General features: G+C 42.6%; 1 protein-coding gene across 1 annotated transcript in view; it reads left to right on the top strand.

The window, feature by feature from the left end:
- The first annotated feature begins 1,481 nt into the window (after positions 1–1,481).
- Positions 1,482–23,923, top strand: part of BOD1L1 (biorientation of chromosomes in cell division 1 like 1) — a 66,348-nt gene continuing 43,906 nt past the window's right edge. The window contains exons 1-4 of the mRNA XM_084857102.1: positions 1,482–1,836; positions 6,654–6,778; positions 12,770–12,960; positions 22,748–23,365. Coding sequence (XP_084713228.1) covers positions 1,582–1,836; positions 6,654–6,778; positions 12,770–12,960; positions 22,748–23,365 — 1,189 coding nt within the window. The 5' untranslated portion in view covers positions 1,482–1,581. The remainder of the gene's footprint in view (positions 1,837–6,653; positions 6,779–12,769; positions 12,961–22,747; positions 23,366–23,923) is intronic.

Here is a 23,923-nt window from a genome sequence, read left to right on the forward strand (position 1 = left end):
TAACTATCTCAGGATTTTTTTTGTTCCAAATGTCAGTAAGATTAGATGTCAAGCAACTAAAGAATGGCAAAAAATATTATTGGATATTGTTATGGGCAAAAAATGAAAAAGTCAAATATGAAGGAAATCATTTTACAAGATGAGAAGAGAGGCGGTTTAAGATTTCTGAAAATCTATATTATCACTCAAGCTGTTTACAGTGGGGCATGGATTGTATTTTTAAAACTAAGGGCTTCTCCACGCGGAGCTTTTATCCTGCTATTGAGATTGCTCTCTTACGGAAGTCTGCAGATATTTTTCATGACATCGTCAACCACCAAGGCACATCCAGAGGTATTTCCCGGTTATTCCATCTCAAAAAGATCAGGAAATAATGAACTATCAAATTAAGTTGGATTGTAACCCTATTAAAACAGCCACTAGATGGCGCTGTTTCATTGCGTTCTATGGAACCTTGAAAACTAAACGCTTCCCTTCTCGGCCATTATGTGGTCGCTGCCCGAGAGCCCCCTGCTGTAAAGAGGGAAAGGCTCCACAGTGGGAGGGATGCGGGGGTTTTCTTTAGCATGAAGGCAGCCTAAAACAACACAGCTCAATGAATCGAATAACTCCAGCCACAACGAACATACAGCCATTTACACTAAATTAAGTGCACGTTTCTTGGGCTCCAAGATCACCGCAGACGGTGACTGTAGCCATGAAATTAAAAGACGCTTGCTTGCTCCTTGGGAGGAAAGCTATGGCAAGCCTAGACAGCATAGTAAGAAGCAGAGACATCACCTTGGCGACAAAGGTCCGTCTAATCAAAGCTATGGTTTTCCCAGTAGCAACGTATGGCTGTGAGAGCTGAACTATAAGGAAGGCTGAGCGCCGAAGAATTGATGCTGGAGAAGAGTCTTACGTGTCCCCTGGACTGCAAGGAGGTCAAATCAGTCCATCCTAAAGGAAATCAACCCTGGCTGCTCATTGGAAGGACAGATACTGAAGCTGAAGCTCCAATATTTTGGCCACCTAACGCGAAGAGAAAACTCTCTGGAAAAGACCCTGATGCTGGGAAAGACTGAAGGCAAAAGGAGAAGGGGACGGCAGAGGATGAGATGGCTAGATAGCATCACCGATGCAATGAATATGAAACTGAGCACACTCCAGGAGAGAGCGCAGGACAGGAAGGCCTGGCATGCTATGGTCCATGGGGTCACGAAGAGTCGGACAGGACTGAACGACTGAACAACAACAAGTGCACATTAGTCTGCAATCGCGCGCGCAAAATATAACAAGGTTAAACCCCGCCGCGGCCGCTTCCGGGGCGAAAAAGCGCTCGAGGGGGGGGGCTCGTTAGACTCCGCGGGTGCGTCAGTGGCGCTCTGCGCATGCGCACTGTGCCCGGCGAAAGGGCGGTCTGAGTCCGTGGTTGAGGATGCGCCTCTTCTCTCTTTGACTCATCGACATCTCGTTGTTAGCCGCTTCCGCCTACATTCTTTTCCGCTTCCGGGGTTGTGGGTCGGGAGGGGAGGGCAGAGCGTTGCCTCCGTCGCTGCTGCTCGGTAACCAGTCGCTGTGGGAGGTGCCGCCGCTCTCATCATGTCCAGCAGCGGCAGCGCCGTCGCCGCCGGGCCCTCCACAGCCGCCGCCGCCTCGCCGCCCGCGCAGCCGCCGCCGCCGCCGCCTCCGCCGCCGCCGCCCCCTCAGCCGCAACCCCCGCCGCCGCTGCCTGGGACCTCCTCGGGCGCCACCACCGCCGAGCCCGAGCTGGTGTCGCTCATCCTCAACCGCCTCAAGAGCCAAGGACTCTTCGACCAGTTCCGCCGCGACTGCCTGGCAGATGTGGACACGAAGGTGCGGCAGCGGGAGAAAGCTCGTTTTCGCTAGGCTTGTCTTGTTTGGGGTACAGTCAGTCGCGGGGATTGGGGCCCTCCTGATGCCCTACGCCACTCGACTGACACACCCACACCTGGGCAGGGCTCATTCCTGTCTCTCTCCAAAAGGTGCTGGAACAGTAGGCTGAAGTTCAGCAGGTGACGCTTTCCCCCAGCTGGCAAATGCCATTCTTGTTGAGTGGCTGTTGGTATATCTTCTGAGGCCCAACCCCTGAGTCTTCGTGGGGTAGAAGTTTCAGGCTTGAGACTGGAGTCTGGTGGAATACTGGGAAGAGCTTAGTATGTGGCAGGAGACAATACCAGTTGGGTGAGAGCCTGGCTGTGCCCCCTGGTTCAGGTGTAGACAGCCTGGTGGATATGGGATAGACCTATTGGGGGGCAGGGACACACACATTAAAGCCAAGTAGAAAGTAGTTTTCTCTCTCTCCTTAATTGTGCCCTCCACCCCTTACTCTTTAGTTTTACACATCTGGGAGATCTTGAAAAAGTGTCTAAAATCCTGAAACCTGATACCTTGTAATCCTGTTTGTCAGGTAACTGCCAAAGGCACCAGAGCTCTGCTCGGGTCTGACTATCATGGCAAATGCCCACTCGTCTCTTCTCCCCCCCCCCCCCCGGTTAGTATTCTAAGTTATTGGCCTAGTTGTCACTGAAATAGGGAACTTGTCTGGGCGTACCTCTTCAGACTCTAGGTGTGTGCTTACATTAGAATGGTTTACGCTTCCAAAAACTCCACATGGAGAACTAAATGGAAGCCAGATTCCGGCTGAACATCAGGAAAAACTTCCTGACTGTTAGAGCAATATGACGATGGAACCATTGACATAGGGAGGTGGTGGGCTCTCCCACACTGGAGGCATTCAAGACGAGGCTGGACAGCCATCTGTCAGGGATGCTCTGACTTGGATTCCTGCATTGAGCAGGGGGTTGGACTCGATGGCCTTGTAGGCCCCTTCCAACCCTACTATTTTATGATTCTATGAACTAGATGTTGACAACATTTTTTTAAGTCTGTCATGTTGCTGACATACGGGTTTTCTGTGTGTGGGAAGGGTTTTTATGGAGGAGCATTCAATGACATGAGCCTTCCACCTGCAATTAAAAGTGATACAGTGCAGACACTGGTTTCTTACATCATTGAGAACTGGGCTATTGAAGTTTCCTTAACAAGTTTCCTTGTTAAACCAGACCAAATTTAATCTAGCTTACTGTTGCATTGCCATAAGTGACCATTCAGATATTTCATGACTATAATCTTGCACATGTAGATAGAGATAGATTGATAGAGAAAAATCTTCCATAAAAATTGAAACTGTCGGGGAGAGCCCTTTTTCTCCCTCCAGGGAGGTGGAGGCACATTTTTTAAAAGGAAGAACTGAAATATATGTAGTACTTGCAGTACTCACCAAATCTAAACCTACTTGACAAAATTGCTCCTAAGCATCCTCTCCCAAACTATAGAGCATGTGAGGTGATCTTTCTGTCACTTGAAACTCAAATAGCCTGAGTATGAAGGAATTTCTATCAGCTGAGGTTGATATGCTGACTGTGACTCCCCTGGACAGAGGTCTAGACCAGTCTTCCCCAAATTGGTGCTCTCCAGATGTGTCAGACTACAACTCCCAGCACTCCCAGCTAGCCATTCTGGTTGGGGGATGCTGGGAATTGTAGTCCAACATATCTGAAGGGTGCCAGGTTGGGGAAGACTGATCTAGCGACAGTTATCCATATCCTGGTAATGTCTAGGTTGGAGTACTGCAATGCATTTTATGTGGGACTGCTTTTGAAGACTATTTGAAAATTGCAGCTAATCCAGAAGACTGTGGGTAGACGATTAACTGAGAGAGGGGGAAAGATCCTATCTTGTCTATATTGAAACAACTCCACTGGCTCCCAATAAGTTGCTGAGCTGAATCCAAAGTGCTTAACTTTTAATGCCTTACACAGCTTAGGATCCAAAAACCTGTTAGACCACCTTCCCTTATCTCAGTCATCTGCACCCCTTCTCCAGGTGTCTCCATCATCCGAAGTATAGTGAGTGGGGACAGGAAAGAGAGTGGCCTTTAGAATGCCTTCCCCAGGAAGGGCCCACATGGCACCTTTGTTACTACCATCTAGGGCAGTTGTCTCCAAAGCAGGGTGCGAAAGATGATCCATCTAGGTGTGCAAGCGGCCTGGTAATTGAGCAGCCTCCTGCTGCCCCAATGAGCTGCCACTGTGTGTAATGATGGCGGCGGTGGTGGGATGGAGCGGGAGCTGAGAGGGAAGTTCTGTGGCATGTCTCTCTCGGCTCCAGTCCTATCCTGCCTCTGCTGCGGCCATTGAGAGCCACTGCGCCAGTCTCTGCGAGGCACAGGAGAGAAAGGCGCAGTTGCTTGCTCGGCCGCAGCACCGGAGCAGCTGCCCTCCTGCCGAAGGAGAGCAACCTGTTCCAAATTTGCTGGCCTTTCTGTGAGGACAAGTGGCTGTTGGTAGTGTGCTACCTAGCAGATATTTGTGAAAACATGAACATACTTAATCTGTCCCTTTGAGGAAAAGGTGACGTTTTAACAATGAGTGAGAAAGTAACTGCCTTTCAGAAGAAACTCGTGCTGTGGAGAGAGCATTTTGAAAATGAATGTTTGGAAATGTGTCCGTCAGTATGTGATTTTGTTGCCGAAAACGATGTAAGTGTGTCACCTATAAAAACTCTCATATCTGCACACTTTAAAAACTTGGAAAAGGAATTTTCTAACCTGTTTAAAAATCGTCCAAAGAGTTCCAGTGGGTTTTGAACCCATTTGTTAAAACTATAAAAATGCAACACCTTCTGATTAGTTTGCAAGAACGACTGATTGACATCAGGGAAGATGGAAGTTTACAAGCTGAATTTTATCAAATTCCTTTGCATAATTGGTGGATGGGATTGAAAAATGAATATCATGATTTAGTAAGCGCAGCCAACGATGCACTTCTTCCATTTGGATCTATATATCTTTGTTTAGCTATGACAGCCATTAAAACCAACTATTGAAATAAACTAAACTTAGAACCAGACCTTTAAACCAAGATTCTCAAAAATAATCAATCACACTGCTCTCACTAAAAATATGATTAATATATATTTTAATGAGAGCAAAAAGGGTTTTAGTACTGTTAATAAATAAAACTATTTTTAAATATTGCTTATTTCATCTTTATCTCATCCTTGTTTAATTTATATGTTTGTGTATGTTTTATAATGTACATAATATATTAGTACAGTAGTACATGTATAGCATTTATAAATAAATATACATATATTGGAGGTGCACGCTCAAAATTTTTTTTATAGATGAGGGTGCGTGATCAAAAAAAGTTTGGAGACCACTGATCTAGGTGCCAAGCAAAAACAAAGGTTTTCTCAGGCTTTTAAGAACGTTTTATGTTAGAATTGCCAACTTAAAGCAGTTTTAATTTTACTGTCTATTTGAATGGACTGTTGCTGTTTTAGTTTGGATGCATTATTTAATATCATTAATTGTTCCTTACTACTTTGTTAGCTGTCCTGGAAATATAAATTTATGTTGAAGGTGAGGGATATAAATTATGAAAATAATAAATCTATGTAGAACAGGAAATATGCCACGCGTAACTTAGCACTTACTTTTTTTAATTATCTGGTCTCGAAAACTGCGTGTAGACCTTAGCATTATCATGCAGGAATAGAGAAAACATGTATTTTAGAGAGAGGTCAGAAAATAAACATTCCGGTAGTGTTCTTAAATAGTTGCACTAAACCTGGATTATATTATATCTACAAGCTGAAGTCCTGTGCACGTTTTACTGGGAGTGAACTCTCTTGAACTTAGTGGAACTTGCTTCTTTTTTGCAGCAATGTAATTTGCTGTGAGAACGTTATTTAAAAAGTGTTTTGCTCATTTTGAGCAGACTTAGAGTTCCGTGAGTGGAGGAAGGCTAAGGGGTGGCTTTAGCTGCATAGCAGAGCGCACGCTTTGCATGTGAGCGGTAGTGGGCTCGCTAGATGGACCAGCAGTCTGACTCAGTTTAAAGCAGCTCCCTATGTTCCTGTCCTGTATGAAATCTTGCTGCGTTGTGGTTTTATCACTTATATAACATTTTAGTTTGTTTCTGTTATTTTATAATCGTCAGATTTATTTTTGGTAATTTGACTTTTTATGCTGTTGTATTTTGCATTAATTTGCTAACTGCCTTGGGAATTGCCTCATAAGATCAATAGGTAAAATATTCTAAATAAAAGAATAAAAACAAAAGGCAAATCCTTGCCTTTAGGTGCTTATCATGCTGGCCTGTCTTGCAGGGTTTATTATAGAAATTATTGAGATAATGAAACATTTGAGCAAATGGGGGGAAAGGCTATATAACTCAGGGCGCAATCCTATGCATGTTTAGACAGACAAAAGGCCTACAACTCCCAGCATGCTCCAGCCAGCAGTGCTGGTTGGAGCATGCTGGGAGTTGTAGGCCTTTTGTCTGTCTAAACGTGCATAGGATTGCGCCCCAAGAAGTATTATTTAGATTCTGGCCAGAGCATAGAGCACACGCATTCTTAATTTACATCGACTGGAAGAGACTATTGCATTGTACCTTTTGGATCAGTTGAGATATTGGGAGGCTTAGCAACTGAGATACTTGCCTCAGGCTTTAAGAATTGGTGCCAGAAGATTTTTAAAAATTCTGATTTTTTTTCCTGCTAGAGAAAACTTTCATTGAGGAATTTAAATGGTTTGTCTGCCAAGGGTGTTATACTAGGAACCTTCTCATTTTCCCTTTCAGCCTGCTTATCAGAACCTAAGGCAACGCGTGGACAACTTTGTTTCCAACCATCTAGCAACTCATACGTGGAGTCCTCACCTGAACAAGAACCAACTAAGGAATAATATTAGGCAACAGGTTCTCAAGTAAGATTTGGTCTTCAAAAAATATAGTGTTGTCTAAAGAGAAGCTGATGTGTGATAGTTCACTTGGGAGAAACAAGATAATGACTGGAGTCGAAAGAGCTACTAATACCCATCCAACATTGCAAACTCAAATGTCCTTAGTTTCAAGAGGAATTTGAGATAGGGCAGGAAGGAGGCTGTTATTTGAGGAAGGCCTGTACTATTTTGCTAGTCTCTAGGTCCAGTGGGAAGCCTGTAGCAATAAATATAATACATGTGAATTTTTTGTATTATCTTTAAGGCTTAGCCTCAAAATTGGATCCCACATTTTAACATAAAAAAGCATATTTAATTCGTTATTTGATTTCAGCTTTAAGAGATTGTAAGTGTATGCTTCGACATGTTTAATACAAACAATTTCATATATCCTTTCATTTTAGGTTAGTTTCTAAAAGCAGATGCTCTTACTATAAATGATTTTTCTTTTAAACCACTGATTCTTATCCACTCTGATTCACTGTGAATAAGATGAAGATAGGTGTCTAAACACTTGAAGAAATATAGCTATCTCAATATTTTAAAGGAATGTCTAGTACCTGTGAAGATTTGTGATGTAATACTGCTTACCACTGAAAACAAGCAGTTGAAATCTGAACAGTGCTTTTTCTAGATTTTTTTATGACTCTGCATTCATTTGCATTCAATATATTTCAGTTATTGAATGTATTTGTGTTTGGATGAACATAAAAACTGTTTTATGATGTGACTTTTTCTGTATGATTTTCCTTGGGGAAGAACGTTTAAAAGATTCCAGTAGCAAAGTAACTGGGGCAGCTTAGCTGAGACCCAAAGAACCATATGAATTAGTTCTGTGAGCCGTTCTTAAGAGCAGTTTGGCAGGGTTGGGGTATGTCTTTGATAAACATTAGTCTATCAAAGAGACACCCCAGACCTGCCAAACTGTTCTTGAAACAGTTTTAGTTTTTGTGATGTTGCATGGTCTTGGCAGTGGTTTAAAAAGTATGTTAGTATGTGTTTTTTAAAAAATAACATGATATGAAAGGAAATATGAATTTGTTTGTATTAAACCTGTTAAAGTTTTCAATAACAGTCTCTTAAAGCTGAGTCATGACCAATTGAGGGGGAGGGGGGATGGAATAGAGTGTCCTGAGAAAGGGTCTGGTTAGAATTCTGAGAAGGAGCACTGCACACTACAACATTTTGTTGCATGTCTTGCTTGTTTTGAGTATTTTAGAAAAACAATATATGGTACATTGCTTATTCTTAAATAACTTTATAGTCATGATTATGTCAAGCTGCATTAGAAGTACTCAGGTCACACACACAGCACAGGGACTGTGACTTTATTAAACCATTTCTTATGATGTAATTGGCCAGCTTCACCCTATCACCTAAAAAGTGAATCTTAGCCAGAAGCAAGGGCTGGTAGTAGTTACTCCATGATATGGGAGATAAATGTTGATCTTATTTGATTGGTAGGTAGTTGTAAATATTTACAAGTACTGACTGAGCCAGTCGCAGAGTTCAGACACATATTGTTGCAGAACCCAGAGTCAGAGAGACCACAGAGTGAAGGAAAAAGAGATTCTTTATTTAACGCGCGGGCTTAAGGCTGGAATCATTTCCAAAGAGCCAGAAGCCCCGAAATACATCAGCACATTGGTTTTATAGACATTGTGACACATATGAAATGGCTCCTCCTCCCCCTCCCGCGTGGGGTTGCAGTCCTCAACATTTCTTCTCCTAGCACTATTGTTTATAATACAAGAACTGGGTTATAGGGTAGCCATGATAAGGAGAGAACAGCAGAGAACAAGATATACAACTGTATGACCTTTGACAAGATAAGGAATTCCTGTGTCTCGTCAGCTTACAACAATATATTCAAGGGAGAAAGAGCTCAGCAAGAACATGAAGCATGAGACTGCATGAGGCTACTTAGTCTGACCCCCGATATGGCTGCTACATTCCCCCCTTAAATGCATAATTTCATTACAATTATAGCATTTCTGATAACCATACAAAGCTTTTTGTGACATACATATTACTTAGCCTCTTGTTGGGCTATTAGAGCGTAGAGGGCAGCAGTTTTACTAGCTGAGACATAAAACAGATTGGTTAAACAGCGCATAAGACAAGGAACGCAGAGACATAACAGAACTTTTATGAACAACACTGGTAGAATTAGGATGAACAATGCTTTTAAGCTAGCTAAGATCTGGAAGCCAAGGGGTTAACTAATTTAGCTAATTGTTTTGTCTTATTGTTTTGTTAGCTACTATATTGTGCAGCTTGTTGATCTGTTCATCTACAGCATTGCCATTATCAGTTAAGTTAAAACAACAGAGCTTTTGGTGTGTCTCACAACTTAAATGATGAAGAAGGAAGAGGTAATCTATACCAGCTCTATTTTCTAGAACTGCACCTCTTAGATCACGCAGCTCTTTATTTAACAATGACAATGCTCGTGAGGTTGATCTTTAGACCATTAGCCAAGGCTAAACCTGGAACCCTAACCAGTGACATTGCTAAGGCCAATTTTTCTGAGTCAAAATATAACTGCACATGACTATTACAATTTTTAGTTAGTTGGAGTGCTCGAGGCTGCCGTCGACGGATTTTCTCGGGCTACAGGGGAAGAATTGGCACCAGTTCAATTGGCGGCTGAGGCAACATGGGTGGTTATTAGACAAGTTGGCAGGAATGAATGACCAAGTGTGGGAACTACATGTCTAAAACCATCCATGAGGCAAAAGTATGTGGGCATTATTAAAAGATATGTTTTGAATTTTATTACAGTGGAAGGGGGCCAGGGATAGCTTTATATTTTCTGGAAAATTTTTGACAATTAAGCATTCGTGCACACGTAGCATTTGTTTCAGCAACGATGGGGGTGCGTAGAGTGAACTCTGTAGGGGGTAGGATCTTTGCAACCACGCCCCAATTAGCATTTTGGGAATAAGTTAAACTTACACCATAAACTCTTAACATGGTATCTTTTTGAATTTTCCCAGGATATCTACAGACAGGTATTAGGCAAGAGCTAATAAGCCTGTTTGCAGGTATACCTCTTGGCAAACAAAAATGTTTTATTCTCGTGATGTTAGCCAGGTGAAGCCAGTAATTATCAGCAAATCACTGGGTCAAACTTCTTTTTCCAGGGGCAGACCCCCCCTTTTGCACCTTATTAAGGAAACACAATGCAACACTACTAACACTACAACACGCATGTTTGATCTTCTTTGGGATCTGACCGTACACTGGGCAGCTATTCACCTGGCAAGCTGCAGTAGGGTCTAGTCCCCTTCTTCAATTCTCCAGTTGCAGGTCTGACCGTACGCAGGGGGACAGTTTCCTGGTGTGTCCACAGTAAGGTCTAGCCTGAGTCTTCTTACTGCTTTTTCAGAATGATCTTTAAAGGATTTTCAGGATTTCTGTTTATAGTCTACTCTCCCCCTCTCGCTCTCTTGACTCGTGTCTAATGTATCCAGGGTTTAACTCCAGCTGCTTTCATAGCTGCGGGGGTGGAAAGTATGACAGTTTTCAGTCCTCTCCATCTGGGAGTCAAAGGGTTATTTTTCCCTCTTTAACTCATACTTTAACTCTTGGTTGGAAAGGATGAGCTTCTGTGATGGGAATGGCTTAATTTTTTAAGACAAAGCGACGCTGGGCTTGAAGAACTTTGCTCAGTGTTTGAACTTCTTGTTTAAGGCTAACGTTTGCTTGCTTTTGATGCTGCTCCAGTGTCAATTATGAAGTCAATGTCACGGCCCCTCACAGTCAATGTCACGGCCCCTCTCAAGCTGTCTCCCTCTTCGCCCATTCTGGCCCCTTTGGTTTTTTCCTTTGTGTATTTGATTTATTTTATTTGGGCATTCATGCCACTAATGTCCATCTTGTCCACACTGGGCACACTGGTTCTTTTTTAAGAATCTTTTGCCTCTGCCAGGTCTTCTTCTTTTCTTCTTTCATCCATGTCTTCTTGGGCCTCTGGGTTGAGGGAGGTATACTGGTGATAGGCATTTGAAAGACGCTCTAAGTACGCTCTGGGGCCTCGGTGGCACCTTGCAGCACTTTAGACACTTTGGTCATATTAATTGACTTCTTTATACCTGCCTTTACGGCTTTTAACAGCAGGGTTTGATACTGGGTGAAGCGCTCTAGCCCCACTTGTGTTTTGGGATTTCAGCGGGGGGGGGGGTACTTACAAGGAGACTTTATTGGGTAACTTACAGCACACAGGCGTACTTAATGGTTGGATCAGACAGCTTCTCTGAGCCACGAGCTATTGGGCTAAATGGGTTTTTATACCATACATGTTACCCATGAGGCAGCACAACACTAGCAAGCATTTTCAGCATAGGCTAGAAGTGTTTGGTTCTCAGGCACAGCTTCCTGTAAACAACTTCGCTTCTTAAAGTGCTTGATAACACTTTTATTCATTAGTATGGGAAGCTTAATTAGTACGGCAAAAGCTTAATGGTTACGCTCTTTAGAAATCATATAGCCGATGGTCAGTAGCTATAGGCTCTATGCAATTCTAACACAGTTCAAAGCTAAACATGGTTACCTTGACAGAGATCTTCAACATGGTCTCTCCGCTTCATTCTGCTTTGGGACAGTCTTATGGCACACTTTTCACTTGAAGAGGGGTCTAGCCTGTGCTCTGGGGGCTGATTCTTCACCTTTATTTTCTATTTTGCCTTCACCTTCTGGGTCTTCATTTTCAGTTCCCATTTCTTAGGGATTTCATCTCAATTAGGCGAGGTGATGATGTTGCACAACTCAGGCATAAAATAAGGGGTCAGCCAAATGGATCGGTGGATGACACCTGTGGTGACTTGCCAGTCCCTGTCCCAAGTATCAAGCCATAATATAAGTACATGAACTATTGTGTTGTGTGATGACTGACAGATAATATCTATCACATTTCTGCATGAAGAAAAGCAGCCTTTAACAAGTTTACAAGATGGTAATAAATTCAGTTTTAAGAGGTAACAGGTAGGACCCAGAATTGCACTCAGTTGAGTTCCACTTGCGTTGGAAGAACCCTATAATTTCTGCATTAAGTTTAGATTTCTCTTTTTAAAAAATAACATGGTTTAAAATTCAATGTAACTTTCAAAAAAAATTCAATTGTGTTTTAAGAAATTAATTTTTGCAACCTGAATTTAAATGGTCTTGATCTAAATCTATCCACCCATCCTGAAATGAATCCATTCCTTATTAGGATAAGCTCTTGCCTCCACACAGTAAGGCCATTACCAATATAATTCTACTTCCCCAACGTATCTTAACTTTCAACATGTCTGATTTGCACAGGTTTGAGGGACTTCATAAAAAAGTGTGTTTTTCTGCTTTGAACAGATCAAGGAATTCTTTCTCTTGTGAATATGAGTTACCTTCTCGTATTTTTGTGGTACATATATATGTACATGAAATGCCGATGTGTTTTGCTTTGGGACAGACAGTTTTCTTTACAAGATACAGAATAATATTGATATCTGCTCGAAGAAAAGTTGAAGTATTATTTTGTACAAATGTATTCATAGTCACGTTTATTCTTATCTAAATAGATATGATTGTAACCAAGGTTCCCACCCCAGAAAAGTAAATAAGAGTAACATTTTTATTATTACAATGCTTTATTATAAGAGAGCTGGGATAGTGTAGTGGCTATGATTGTGAGCTACAAACTGTGAGTCCCCATTTCAAACCTTGCTGCTGCAACAAACTCAGTATGTAGTTTTAGGCTAGCACTTGCTCCCTCCTCCCCCCTCCCCCGCAATACGCAGGTGATAATTCTGACCTACCTTAAAATGTTGTTAAGATAATCAACAAGGTAAATGAACATTTGCACACTTGAAATGTGCTATAATTAATTTATCATTATTTTCATCATCTTCCTGTACGGAATGTCATATTTAACCTGAATATGAGGACACCTTTCTAGACAAGAAAAGAGACTTTTCATTTGTCATTTTGTTTCAGATCTGGAATGTTAGAATCTGGAATTGACAGAATCATTTCTCAAGTTGTGGATCCAAAGATCAACCACATATTCAGACCACAGGTAGAAAAGGCTGTCCATGAGTTTTTAGCCACATTAAATCACAAAGAGGAGGCCAGTCCCAGTACAGCACCACCTGAGGAGAAATCAGATGCTTCTTTTTTGATGCAAGGTATTTCTTTCCATTGCTCCTGGCAAAACTGATATACTATTAATTCTTAATTTGGGGCTTGTTGGTGACCATGTAGGTGGATATAAGCAAGTAGAAAGGAATTACAGAAGGGAACTTGAAGTTTAGTCGCCTGATCCCAGAAATACTTATTTGGAAATATGTCAAGTAATTTCAGTGAAACCAACTTCCACATAAGTGTACTTAGGATTCTACTATCATTAGCCTTCAGCACAGGAAATACTTTGAAATTTGTTTGAACCCAGTATAATTGAGATGGTTTCCCCCAAGGCTCTTTAGGAATTGTATTTTTGTGAGGATGTTGAGAGTCATTGGATTCATAGCCTTCATAGAGGCTATAGAGTACAGTTTTAACAAACTGAGGTTGAATCTAGACAAGGGAGAAGAAATGATGGTTTGTGGTCAGTGTGATATGGGTTTGAGGGATATCCCTGTTCTAGATGGGATCCCACTATCCCTAAACAAAGAGCTCAGTTTGGTGGTTCTACTGGGTACCGCTCTGCTTCTGGATAAACATGAATTGGCTGTGACCAGGAGCACCATTCCCCATTGTAGCAAGTACATGACTACGCCCCTTACTAGAGGTCATCTGAGCCTCAGAAACATCTCGAGTTGATTTCATTAATGACTCCTACATGGGTCTCTTTCCAAAAGACTTTAGAAGCTTCAGCTGGTACAGAATGAAGTGTCTACTCTCATACTGAAGTGAAAAGTGGGAACTGCTTGCTGATCTACAGAATTATCCTCTTAGTTTTTAAGCACAATCCGCGGTAGTGGTTATTAGCTTTAAAGTGATGATGATGATGATGATGATGACGACAACGATAAGGAGAACCACAACTTTTATTAGCTGCCTTTCATGGTCTTGGTCATCCCAAGATAGCTTATAGTATAAACACAAATAATTCAGTATCACAGATAAGTTATAAAAGTATGTTAAATTTAAACAATCTTAAAACAATTTTAAAATAAGCCAGTTACAATAAAATACTATTACACAATATCCAACAATAGCAAATACCATAAAATGTACCAATTAAAAGCCATAAGGAACATTTTAAAGCCCTCTTCAAAGTGGCAGGAGATGGGAGCTGTGTACCTCTTGGGAGGGAATTCAGTAGATGGAGGCCACCACTGAGAATACTGATCTTAATAGTGGATCAATGAGTGGGACTCCAAAGATTATCTTAAGGCACAGGTAGGGTAAAAACATAAGAAGAACCATGCTAAATTGGACCAAAGACCTATCTAGTTGGGCATTCTGTTCACACAGAGGCCAACCAACTGCCTGTGGGAAGCCCACAATAGGACATGAGTGCAGCAGCACCCTCCTGCTCATATTCCCCAGTAACCGATATACAGAGGCATGCTGCTTCTGAAGTGTGCTGGCACTCCTTCAAATAACCGACTCCAAACCATTTAGGACTTTGAATTGGGCCCAGAAACACATTGGCAACCAGTGCAGCTTATTTGGATTTGGTGTAATATGATTTAGCTGTCTAGTTCCAGCAAGGACTCAAGCAGTTGCATTCTGTACCAGCTGAAGTTTCTGAGTCATCTTCAAAGACAACCCCATGTAGAGTGCATTACAGTAGTCCAGTGTGGATGTAATATGAACATGCAGAACTGAGGCTAGATCAACTTTTGCTAGATAGGGTCATAAAAGTCACTCCTGGCTACTGCCTCCAGCTGTGCTTCCACAGTCAGCAATGAGTCCAGAAGGACCCCCAAGCTATGAACTTGATCCACGAGGGGAGTGCAACTCTGACCAATACCAGTTGAATCCCTCTATGCAGATCAGCGGATTTACCCATCTGAAGTACATCCAATCTGGATGAAGTTTCAGCTTGTTCACCCTCATCCAACCCAGAACTGCCTTGAAGCACCTGTTCTAGAGTTCTACAGCCTCCCTTGGTGTAGAAGGTGAACAGAAATAGAGCTGTGTGTCAGCCACGTATTGGTGACATTGCAGCTCAAACCTCTGGATGACTTTCCTCAGTAGTTTCTTGTAGATGTGAAATAGCACTGGGGAAAAGATGGAAACTTGCAGTACTTCACAAGGGCAGAGTGCAGATTCCCCGGCACCACCTTTTGAGACTGATTGGACAGGTAGGACTAGAATTGGTGTAGCACCATGCTCCCCTCACCCTCCAGCATTGTGTGGATGCAGCGGTGGCAGAGAAGTAAGTTTTCTTTGCCACCACCACCAAGGAGATTCTCACTTGACGAGGGATTCTCACTTGTGTTCCATCGTATTCACTACAAGTTTTCTGCCGTGTGCTCTAGTTGTTAATGCTACCATTTTGTAGCCTTCGAGACTGCTGAATACCATGGAGCCAGCCTGGCTCTACGATTTGGTGGAGATTGTTTGGAAGTGAACTTACTGATGGCCCAGGTTACCCCCTCATTGCAAACGGTGATCAAGGCCTTGGCAGGACTATTGGCTAAACCTGCAGGAAAATTCACTAGAGAGCTCAGGAGACCATCTGGATTCATCAGTCTCTGCTGGCAGAACATACAAACCAGCCCCCACCCCTTGTAGTGGGTACAACCAGCTGTTCTTGCAGTGAAACAGTGTAAGATGTGGTACATGGGGCTGCCAATGGAGAAGAAAATTAGTGGAGATCAGGGACACACGCACTTTGTATGAGTGGATGGCCCTTCTGCTCATGCAAGAAGCTCTTCCCTGAAGTAGTAAGGAGGGCATTCAGTTATTCTTCAGGATATTTTCTCCCTTTTACCCCAGGAGTAAGGGACAAGTAAGACTGACTCCCCTTAGGAGGGAATTCCCCACAGTTCCCAGATCAGCCTGACCTTATAGCCAGGAAGCAGGGTATTACCTGGACAGGTTAGACTTGGCTGGTTTTTCTTAAAGGTTTTTTTTTATTATTCCTTGTGTTCTCTTTCTCTCTCTCTCTCTCTCTCTCTCTCACACACACACACACACACACACACACACAGCCCCTCACAGAGTAGAGGAGATGGAATAAACCATTGGGCATACTGCCCACAATGTTGTATTTGGTTGAAGGGAGGACCCCTTACCTTCCAAACTTTCATCTGTATCCTCCCTGATCACTGAGAGTATTGAAGGAAAGCAGCAAGGCTCAGCTACTTCTCAGTGACTTGCTCTGCAGCAAAACATCCTTCTTGCTTGGATGCATCAAGCAAATTTGGGGTGGTGGAGAGCAACATTAGGCCAAAGACACCAAGGGGGCACATGCTGATTCTGTGGCCGCAGCCTCCCTAGGCTGGGCCAGGCCTCATGTGGTGAGAAGGAAGGCAACAAGAGAACGGCTGCATTTTGCACACTGCCCTGCTGCCTCCCATATTCTCCCAGCCATATTCTTCTCCCAGCTGTGCCAGGCATAGCAAATGGGTGGGGTAAAGGGGAATTGGTTAGAGGCCAACAGCTACTCAGCCTCATTCCCTCACAGCACACCTTTTCCTCAGCGAGGGGGTGGGGGGAGAAGAAGATGAAGATCAAGACTGTGGCCCCCTTTCTTGCTGTTCCTTTCCCCCAGATGTATAGAGAAATCTGTTCAAAAGGTGCTCATTGACTGAACAGATGCACCTCTTCCTTTGCCAGTGCATAGATGGCATAGGGGAGGGTTCTGCTGCTGCTGCTGCTGAGGAAACCACATTGTTATATTGTGGTTTTAATGTTCTATATATTTTAAATTGTTTTATTGTGTGTTGTTTGGTTTTAATTTTTGTGAACCGTCCAGAGAGCTTCGGCTATTGGGCGGTATAGAAATGTAATAAATAATAAATAATAATAAACCACCCAATAACAGGTGTATGAGGTGGATCATAGCCACATGCATCCAGAAAATGGCAGGTTGGAGATGAAAGTGAGTCCTCTCTGTTGAATCCAGGCATCAGGGGAGACCAGGCCAAACTGCAGTTGTCCAGGATGCTGTACCATCTGCCAAACTAGAAGCCACTCTGCACCAGTGGAGGCAGTGGAGCTATGGAACTGTTTCTAGGTACTTGAGGATGAGACTGCAGGAGAGCCTGCAGAGGAAGAATTACAGGGGAACCTGCATGACAGCGAGTAAGAGGCTGAAGGTCACTCAAGCAGAGGCAATGAAACCAAGGCCTACAACAACAAGAGTAGTAGTAGTGGGAGACTCCTTGCTGCATGGGATCGAAACCCAAGTATGTTGCGAAGATCCATGCTGGCTTCCGGGAGGATGGATTAGAGACATGACTGAAGGGTTGCCTAAACTCATAAAGCCCACTGACAGGTATCCTTTTCTTCTCATCCATGTGGAAATAAACGATACCACCAAGCAGAGCTATGAAGAAATCATGTCAGACTTTGAAGCTTTGGGAAGGAAACTCAAGAACTTTGGGGCCCAGATAGTTTTCTCAACCATCCGTCCAGTAGTTAGAAGAGGGACAGAAAGGGGGGGGGGAATACTCCGGGTGAATGACTGGCTACGAAGGTGGTGCCGGCGTGAGAGATTTGGATTCTGGGACCACGGGCTATAATTCCTGGAAGATGGACTGTTGGCAAGGGATAGGTTGCACCTTCATCAGGAGGGCTTTAAACTGAATCTTACAGGGGAGGGAGACGTAAAGTTGGGGGTAACAATGGATGAAGGCTCATGCACCACAACGGAGAGAACAGCTTTAATAGTGCCCAATAATAGTCTTCAGAAACATGTAAGAAGAAAGCCATACTATAAAGCACATGGTCTTTGATGTCTATACACGAATGCCCAGAGTATGGAAAACAAACAGAACGAACTTGAACTCTTAATACAAGAGGGAAATTATGACTTGATAGGTGTAACTGAAACTTGGTGGGATGACTCCCATGACTGGAATACAGCAATTTGAAGGATATAACTTGTTCAAAAAGAACAGGAGGAACAGAAAGGGAGGTGGGGTTGCACTATATGTTAAAAATACATATCTCTGCACAGAAATACAGGAGGATGAGCTTGGCAGCCCCATCAAGAGCATCTGGGTTAAAATAAATGGAGCAAAGAATAAAAGGAACCTGGTGGTCGGAGTCTACTACCAGCCACCCAATCAAGGAAAAGACGAGAATGAAACTTTTGAAAAGCAAATTGCCAAGTTTTCAAGGAAGTATGATGGAGTAGTAATGGGGGACTTCAATTTCCCCAATATTTGTTGAGAGACAAATTCTGCAAAACATGGCCCTGCCAAGAGATTTCTGACTTGTGTTGCTGATAATTTCCTCCTGCAGAAAGCAGAGGAAGGAACTAGAGGATTGGCTATCCTTGGCTTGATCCTAATCAACAGAGATGACTTAGTGGATAAAGTAGCAGTTACAGGAACTCTGGGGGAAAGTGACCAAGTTATACTTGAGTTCTTGGCCAAACGTGTACCCTGGATTTTAGGAAAGCCAATTTTAATAAACTCAGAACTGATAAATGAGGTCCCATGGCAAGTGACTCTAATGAGAAAAGGAGTCCAAGATGGATGGCAGTTTTTAAAAAAGGAAATTCTAAAGGCATAATTACGAACAATTCCAACAAGAAAAAAAGGTGGAAGACAACAGAAAAAGCCAATGTGGCTTCACAAAAGCTTAGAGATGACCTGAAAACAAAAAAAGATATATACAGGAAGTGGAAGGAAGGCCAAGCTACAAAGGAACAGTACAGGCAGGTAGCACAGAATTGCAGGGATGGCGTCAGGAAGGCTACATCTGAGAACGAGCTGAGGTTCGCGAGGGATGCTAAAAGCAACAAAGACAGAGGAAAGAAATAGTGGTTCAGCTATTAAATAAGGATGGAAAAATGATAACAGATGACAAGGAAAAGGCAGAAGTCTTCGATTCCTACTTTGGCTCAGTCTTCTTCCAAAAGAGGATCTATGTGCCCCCTGGCAAAGGTGAAGTACAGGCTGATGGGACAGGATTGCAGCTTGAGATTGATAGGTAGATGGTCAAGGAACACCTAATTACTTTGAATGAGTTCAAATCTCCAGAGCCAGATGAACTGCATCCTAGAGTCATAAAGGAACTGGCAGAAGAACTCTCAGAACCACTGTCTATTCTCTTTGAGAAATCATGGAGGATGGGGGAAGTGCCAGATGATTGGAGGAGGGCTAATGTTGTCCCTGTCTTCAAAAAGGGCAAAAAGGAAGAACCTGGGAACTACACAACAGTCAGTCTGACATCAGTCCCTGGGAAAATTCTAGAGCAGATGATAAAGCAAACCATCTGTAAGCCCCTTGAAAACAATGCAGTGATTACTCGAAGCCAACATGGATTTGTCAAGGACAAATCCTGCCAGATGAATCTGATCTCATTTTTCGATCAGGTAACCTCCCTTGTGGACTGTGGGAATGCTGTAGACATAACATACCTTGACTTCAGCAAAGCTTTTGATGAAGTGCCCCATGATATCCTGATTAGCAAAGTAGCTCAAAGTGGGCTAAATGAAACAACGATCAGGTGGATCCACAGTTGGCTACAGAATCAGACTCAAAGAGTGTTTCTCAATGGGATCTTCTCAAACTGGGGAGAGGTAATGAGCAGGTTACCGCAGGGCTCAGTCCTGGGCCCAGTGTTCTTCAATATTTTTATTAATGACTTGGAGGAGGCGATGCAGGAAATGCTGATCATATTTGCAGATGACACAAAATTGGGCAGGATAGCTAATACCTTGGAAGACAGAAACAAAATTCAAAGTGATCTTGATAGACCCGAGTGCTGGGCAGAAAACAACAGAATTACATTTAATAGGGATAAATTCTGCACCTAGGAAGGTGCACAGTTACAAGATGGGGAATACTTGGCTCGAAAATACTACAAGCAAGAAGGATCTTGGAATTGTTGTCGATCACTAGCTGAATATGAGCCAACAATGTGATGTGGCTGCAAAAAAGACAAATGCTAATTTGGTCTGCATTAATAGAAGTATAGCTTCCAAATCTCGTGAAGTACTAGTACCCCTCTACTCAGCACTGGTTAGGCCTCATCTGGAGTACTGTGTCCAGTTCTGGGCACTGCACTTTAAAAAGGATGCAGACAAGCTGGAGAGAGTTCAGAGGAGGGCAACAAAGATGATCAGGGGACTGGAAACAAAGCCCTATGAGAAGGGACTGAAAGAACTGGGCATGTTTAGCCTTGAGAAGAGAAGACTGAGGGGAGATATGATAGCGCTCTTCAAGTCCTTGAAAGGTTGTCACAGAGAGGAAGGCCAGGATCTCTTCTCGATCATCCCAGAGTGCAGAACATGGAATAATGGGCTCAAGTTACAGGAAGCCAGATTCCGGCTGAACATCAGGAAAAAATTCCTGACTGTTAGAGCAATACGACAATGGAACCAATTCCCTAGGGAGGTAGTGGGCTCTCCCACACTGGAGGCATTCAAGACGAGGCTGGACAGTATCTGTCAGGGATGCTCTGACCTGGTTTCCCGCAGTGGGTGGGGGGGTTGGACTCGACAGTCTTATAGGCCCCTTCCAACCCTACTATTCTTTGATTCTATGACATCTTTCATCTGTCAGCCTGGTGGCTGAGTGGGAATGGCTGCGTCAGTTCAGCTATGCAGAAGATGTTGTCTGTGTTCTTGGCATCTTGACATAAATGCACTAACAGGTGGAAGACGTTCTTGACCTAGTGCATTCAGATGACATACCAACAGTATTAGAGTTCCTACTGGTCTGGCCATGGGGCTCACTCCAAGCATTCTGAGATGACAGGTGGTGGCTCTGAATAGTATCCTGGGTCGCTGGAAGAATGGCTCTGTCTCTTATCAGCATGTTAGGAAGTGACTTAAAGGGGTAGCACTGCTCAACCTGCAGATGGTATAGAATTTCCATAACTCCAATTTAAATTGGTTGCTTCTAGCACTCATGGTTGTACTATTTGAACCTTTGGCTACAGTACTGCTGAAAGAGGTCTCACTGAAGATGACTTTCCTGGCGGCCATCATGTTGGCTTGAGAGTTTCAGAGCTGTGGGAACTTTCATCCACTCTGGGACTGTGTATTTTGCATGCTGACAATATGGTATTATGGCGTGATCATTCACTTTTGCCAAAACTTCAGTTGATTCATGAATCCCAGGAAGTGATTCTTCTCCTTTTGCCCTAACCCAGTGCATCCTCAGCATAAATTTACTTAGCATAAATTCGAATTCTGGAGGAAGAAAGGAAGAAGATATTCTCCTGCCTTTGTTTGTTTTTATGGGATTGGCTCATCCTTCTGAATGTGAGGAGACATAAGTTTTCATGGGATGATCTCCCTCCCTTTTTCTTCTTTCTGTGATCGTGTGTGTGTGTGTGTTAGCAATATTGTTAAATTGCTGCTCTCATTTTAGGGTAGTCTGAGGTTCTCCTGCTCTTTATAGATAATCTGGGGTATTATGAGGCTCTCCTAAGGGGAGTCTATCTTGGCTCTTTGTCTTAGTGCAATGGGAAGGAATATACCAAACAATAGTTTTTTGCTCTCTTTCCGCAAGCAGGAATTAATAGTAAGGATTTTTTTTTTAATTGCCATTTCTAGATCTCAAACATGGTGTTAGAACATCAAAAAAACTAAACACCATACATATCACACAAGAACACAAGCCTTGCTTAAATGGGCGTATAATCTAATATGTTCCTTTTGATATATTTTTGTTTATGCAGTGTCATCAATGTCATGGAATTTTACATAATTTTATAGGCAAAAAGACAGGTCTCTGCTCCAAAGTGCTTGCAGTCTATCTTCTGGCAGTGAGGAGATGACAAACAGAGAGGAGGAGAGCGAAAGGAATATAAATAATTACATATATCAAGACACTGGGGCAAGGATTAAGGAGTTAGGCCAACGTATGATGTTCTGTTTTTAAAAAATGTGATAATCTTGTTTGTATTAACAACAGCAGTTATCAATGAAATGAGCTAAAGAGCATGGGATTGCAGTGGGTTGAATCCAGAAGTGTTGTTCTGTTGACAGGAGCAGTTCCATCAGTGGAACAGGGTGGGGAGTGATTACCCCTCCACTCTGCAGCCCCTTTACATAACCCTAAAATCTACTGCAGAGTGCTGGAAACCCCTCCAGAGCAGATTTTTTGGGTGGTGCAGAGGGCTGCAGAAGGAAGGAGAGAGCGAGAAAGTCCCATCACATGAGCCGATTTTCACTAGTGCAGTGTTGTATTTGACCCAGAATATTTTCAGGGAATATCAGTCTGCACATTAAGATGAGACTGGAAAGTGTTATGTTGCAGGAAAGTACATCTACGCTGAGGAGTTTCCTCTTATATAGGAAATGAATGGGTGCCATTTTGTGTGTTAAAAAAAAAAAAGTATTGAATTTGACCAAGCTTCTGAACATATGTATTACAAAGTACTATATATCAAGAAATCAAGGCTTCAGATTATTTAGTAACTTACTTTATTATTGTATATCTGGTGAATTACTGGTAATGTCAGAAAAATGTGTTATCAAGGTTGTTTCAAGTATTTCTATGGTAAATCTCCTTAACAGGTAAATTATGGCAGTAGTGGTAAGATAAGGTATCTCTTAAGGTAGATACGTACTGAAAGCAGTGGTAAATGTCAAGATTTTTTTATATTTTGAGAGGGCCAAAGGAAGATCTTAAGAATGAGCTGTAATGGACATCATTTACTAGTTTCTGTCACTTTCCGTAATGTACTATAAGAACTCAGCTAATTTGACTTTGTTGATATCTCCCTTGAGGAAAGAGAGAAACTTCTTTTTCAGTTTAGCATTTAAGATATATAAAAGTAAGAGCAGGTTTTTCTGTGTAGAAAATGCTAATATTTTTCCCTTCCTTCAAGGTCTTTCTGCTGCCACTCCAAGTGCAAGTGTCGCTAATGATGCCATGTCCATTTTGGAAACGATAACATCTCTCAACCAAGAAGCAAGTGCAGCCAGGGCTTCCACAGAAGCAACGAATGCAAAGACTAATGACAGAGTTTCAAAAAAACTCCCATCTCATCAAAGCATGGATGGTGGTATTGAGAGAGACCGGAATGTCGAAGATCTGCTAGATGGAGAGAAACCTCCTTGTAACTCTACAGAAGAAAGCTCTGAACCAGTAGCAAACTCTGAAGATATAAATAATTTATTTTCTTCAAATGAAGAAGGGAAAACTATGTCAAAAGACGTTAATAGTTTGGTTAATCCAAGCAAGGACATTGTGCAGGAAAGCGATGAACAGAAAAGTAAACTGATGGACAAATGTGATAGAAAACCAGAATGTTCAGAGAAAGGAGAGAGGAGAAAAGAGAAAAAAGAAAAATCTGACAAAAAGGTGGACCTCTTGAAAAAGGGCGGAGATGACCTAAAAGCAAGAGAAGAAAAGGCAGTGAAAGAAAGAGAGATAGAATCAATAAAATATTCTGCTGTGGAAAAGAACAGTAGTAAACACAAAGGAAGTGAAAGTACAAAAGAAGGTATAAAAATCTGATGATTACACAGTGACTGGGTTCAGATGACATGCTATGACTCACTGTCATGCAAACCCAGCGAGTGTGGGTTATGCAAGGGTTGTAAAACAGACCATGGGTAATGCAAGGGTTGTTGAACCCTCACATAACCCATGCTTACATGACACAACAGCCCCTGAGTGGGGGTTGCATATTCAAAATGGAGGCCACACATGCCCTGTATTCACCACAGCCCCACTGTGGGTTAAATAACCCATGCTGAGCTGAGCTGTCGTGTCTTGCAAACAGCCCCGATATGGGGGGGGGGGGGGGGCCGGCGGCGGCTAATGGAATTAAGAGGCAGGTTTTGACTTCTTTAGAAAGTTCAGCACTGAGTAAACAAATACTGGAAAATATAGTGTTCTGTTGATTATGTGCACTTAGAGTAGTGCCGTTTTTCTTTGCTCTGCAATCTGGTGGTAAAGTTTTAAGAGGCCAGGCGTTGGTTCGCTTACTTGACTTACACAGCACATTAGAATGTGGGTTATTTTATATATTACAGAATATTTATATTAAAACATTGAA

The sequence above is a fragment of the Heloderma suspectum genome, chromosome 5 (assembly GCF_057233095.1).
Source record: "Heloderma suspectum isolate Gila_16-S chromosome 5, 16-S_ref, whole genome shotgun sequence".
NCBI lineage: Eukaryota > Metazoa > Chordata > Lepidosauria > Squamata > Helodermatidae > Heloderma > Heloderma suspectum.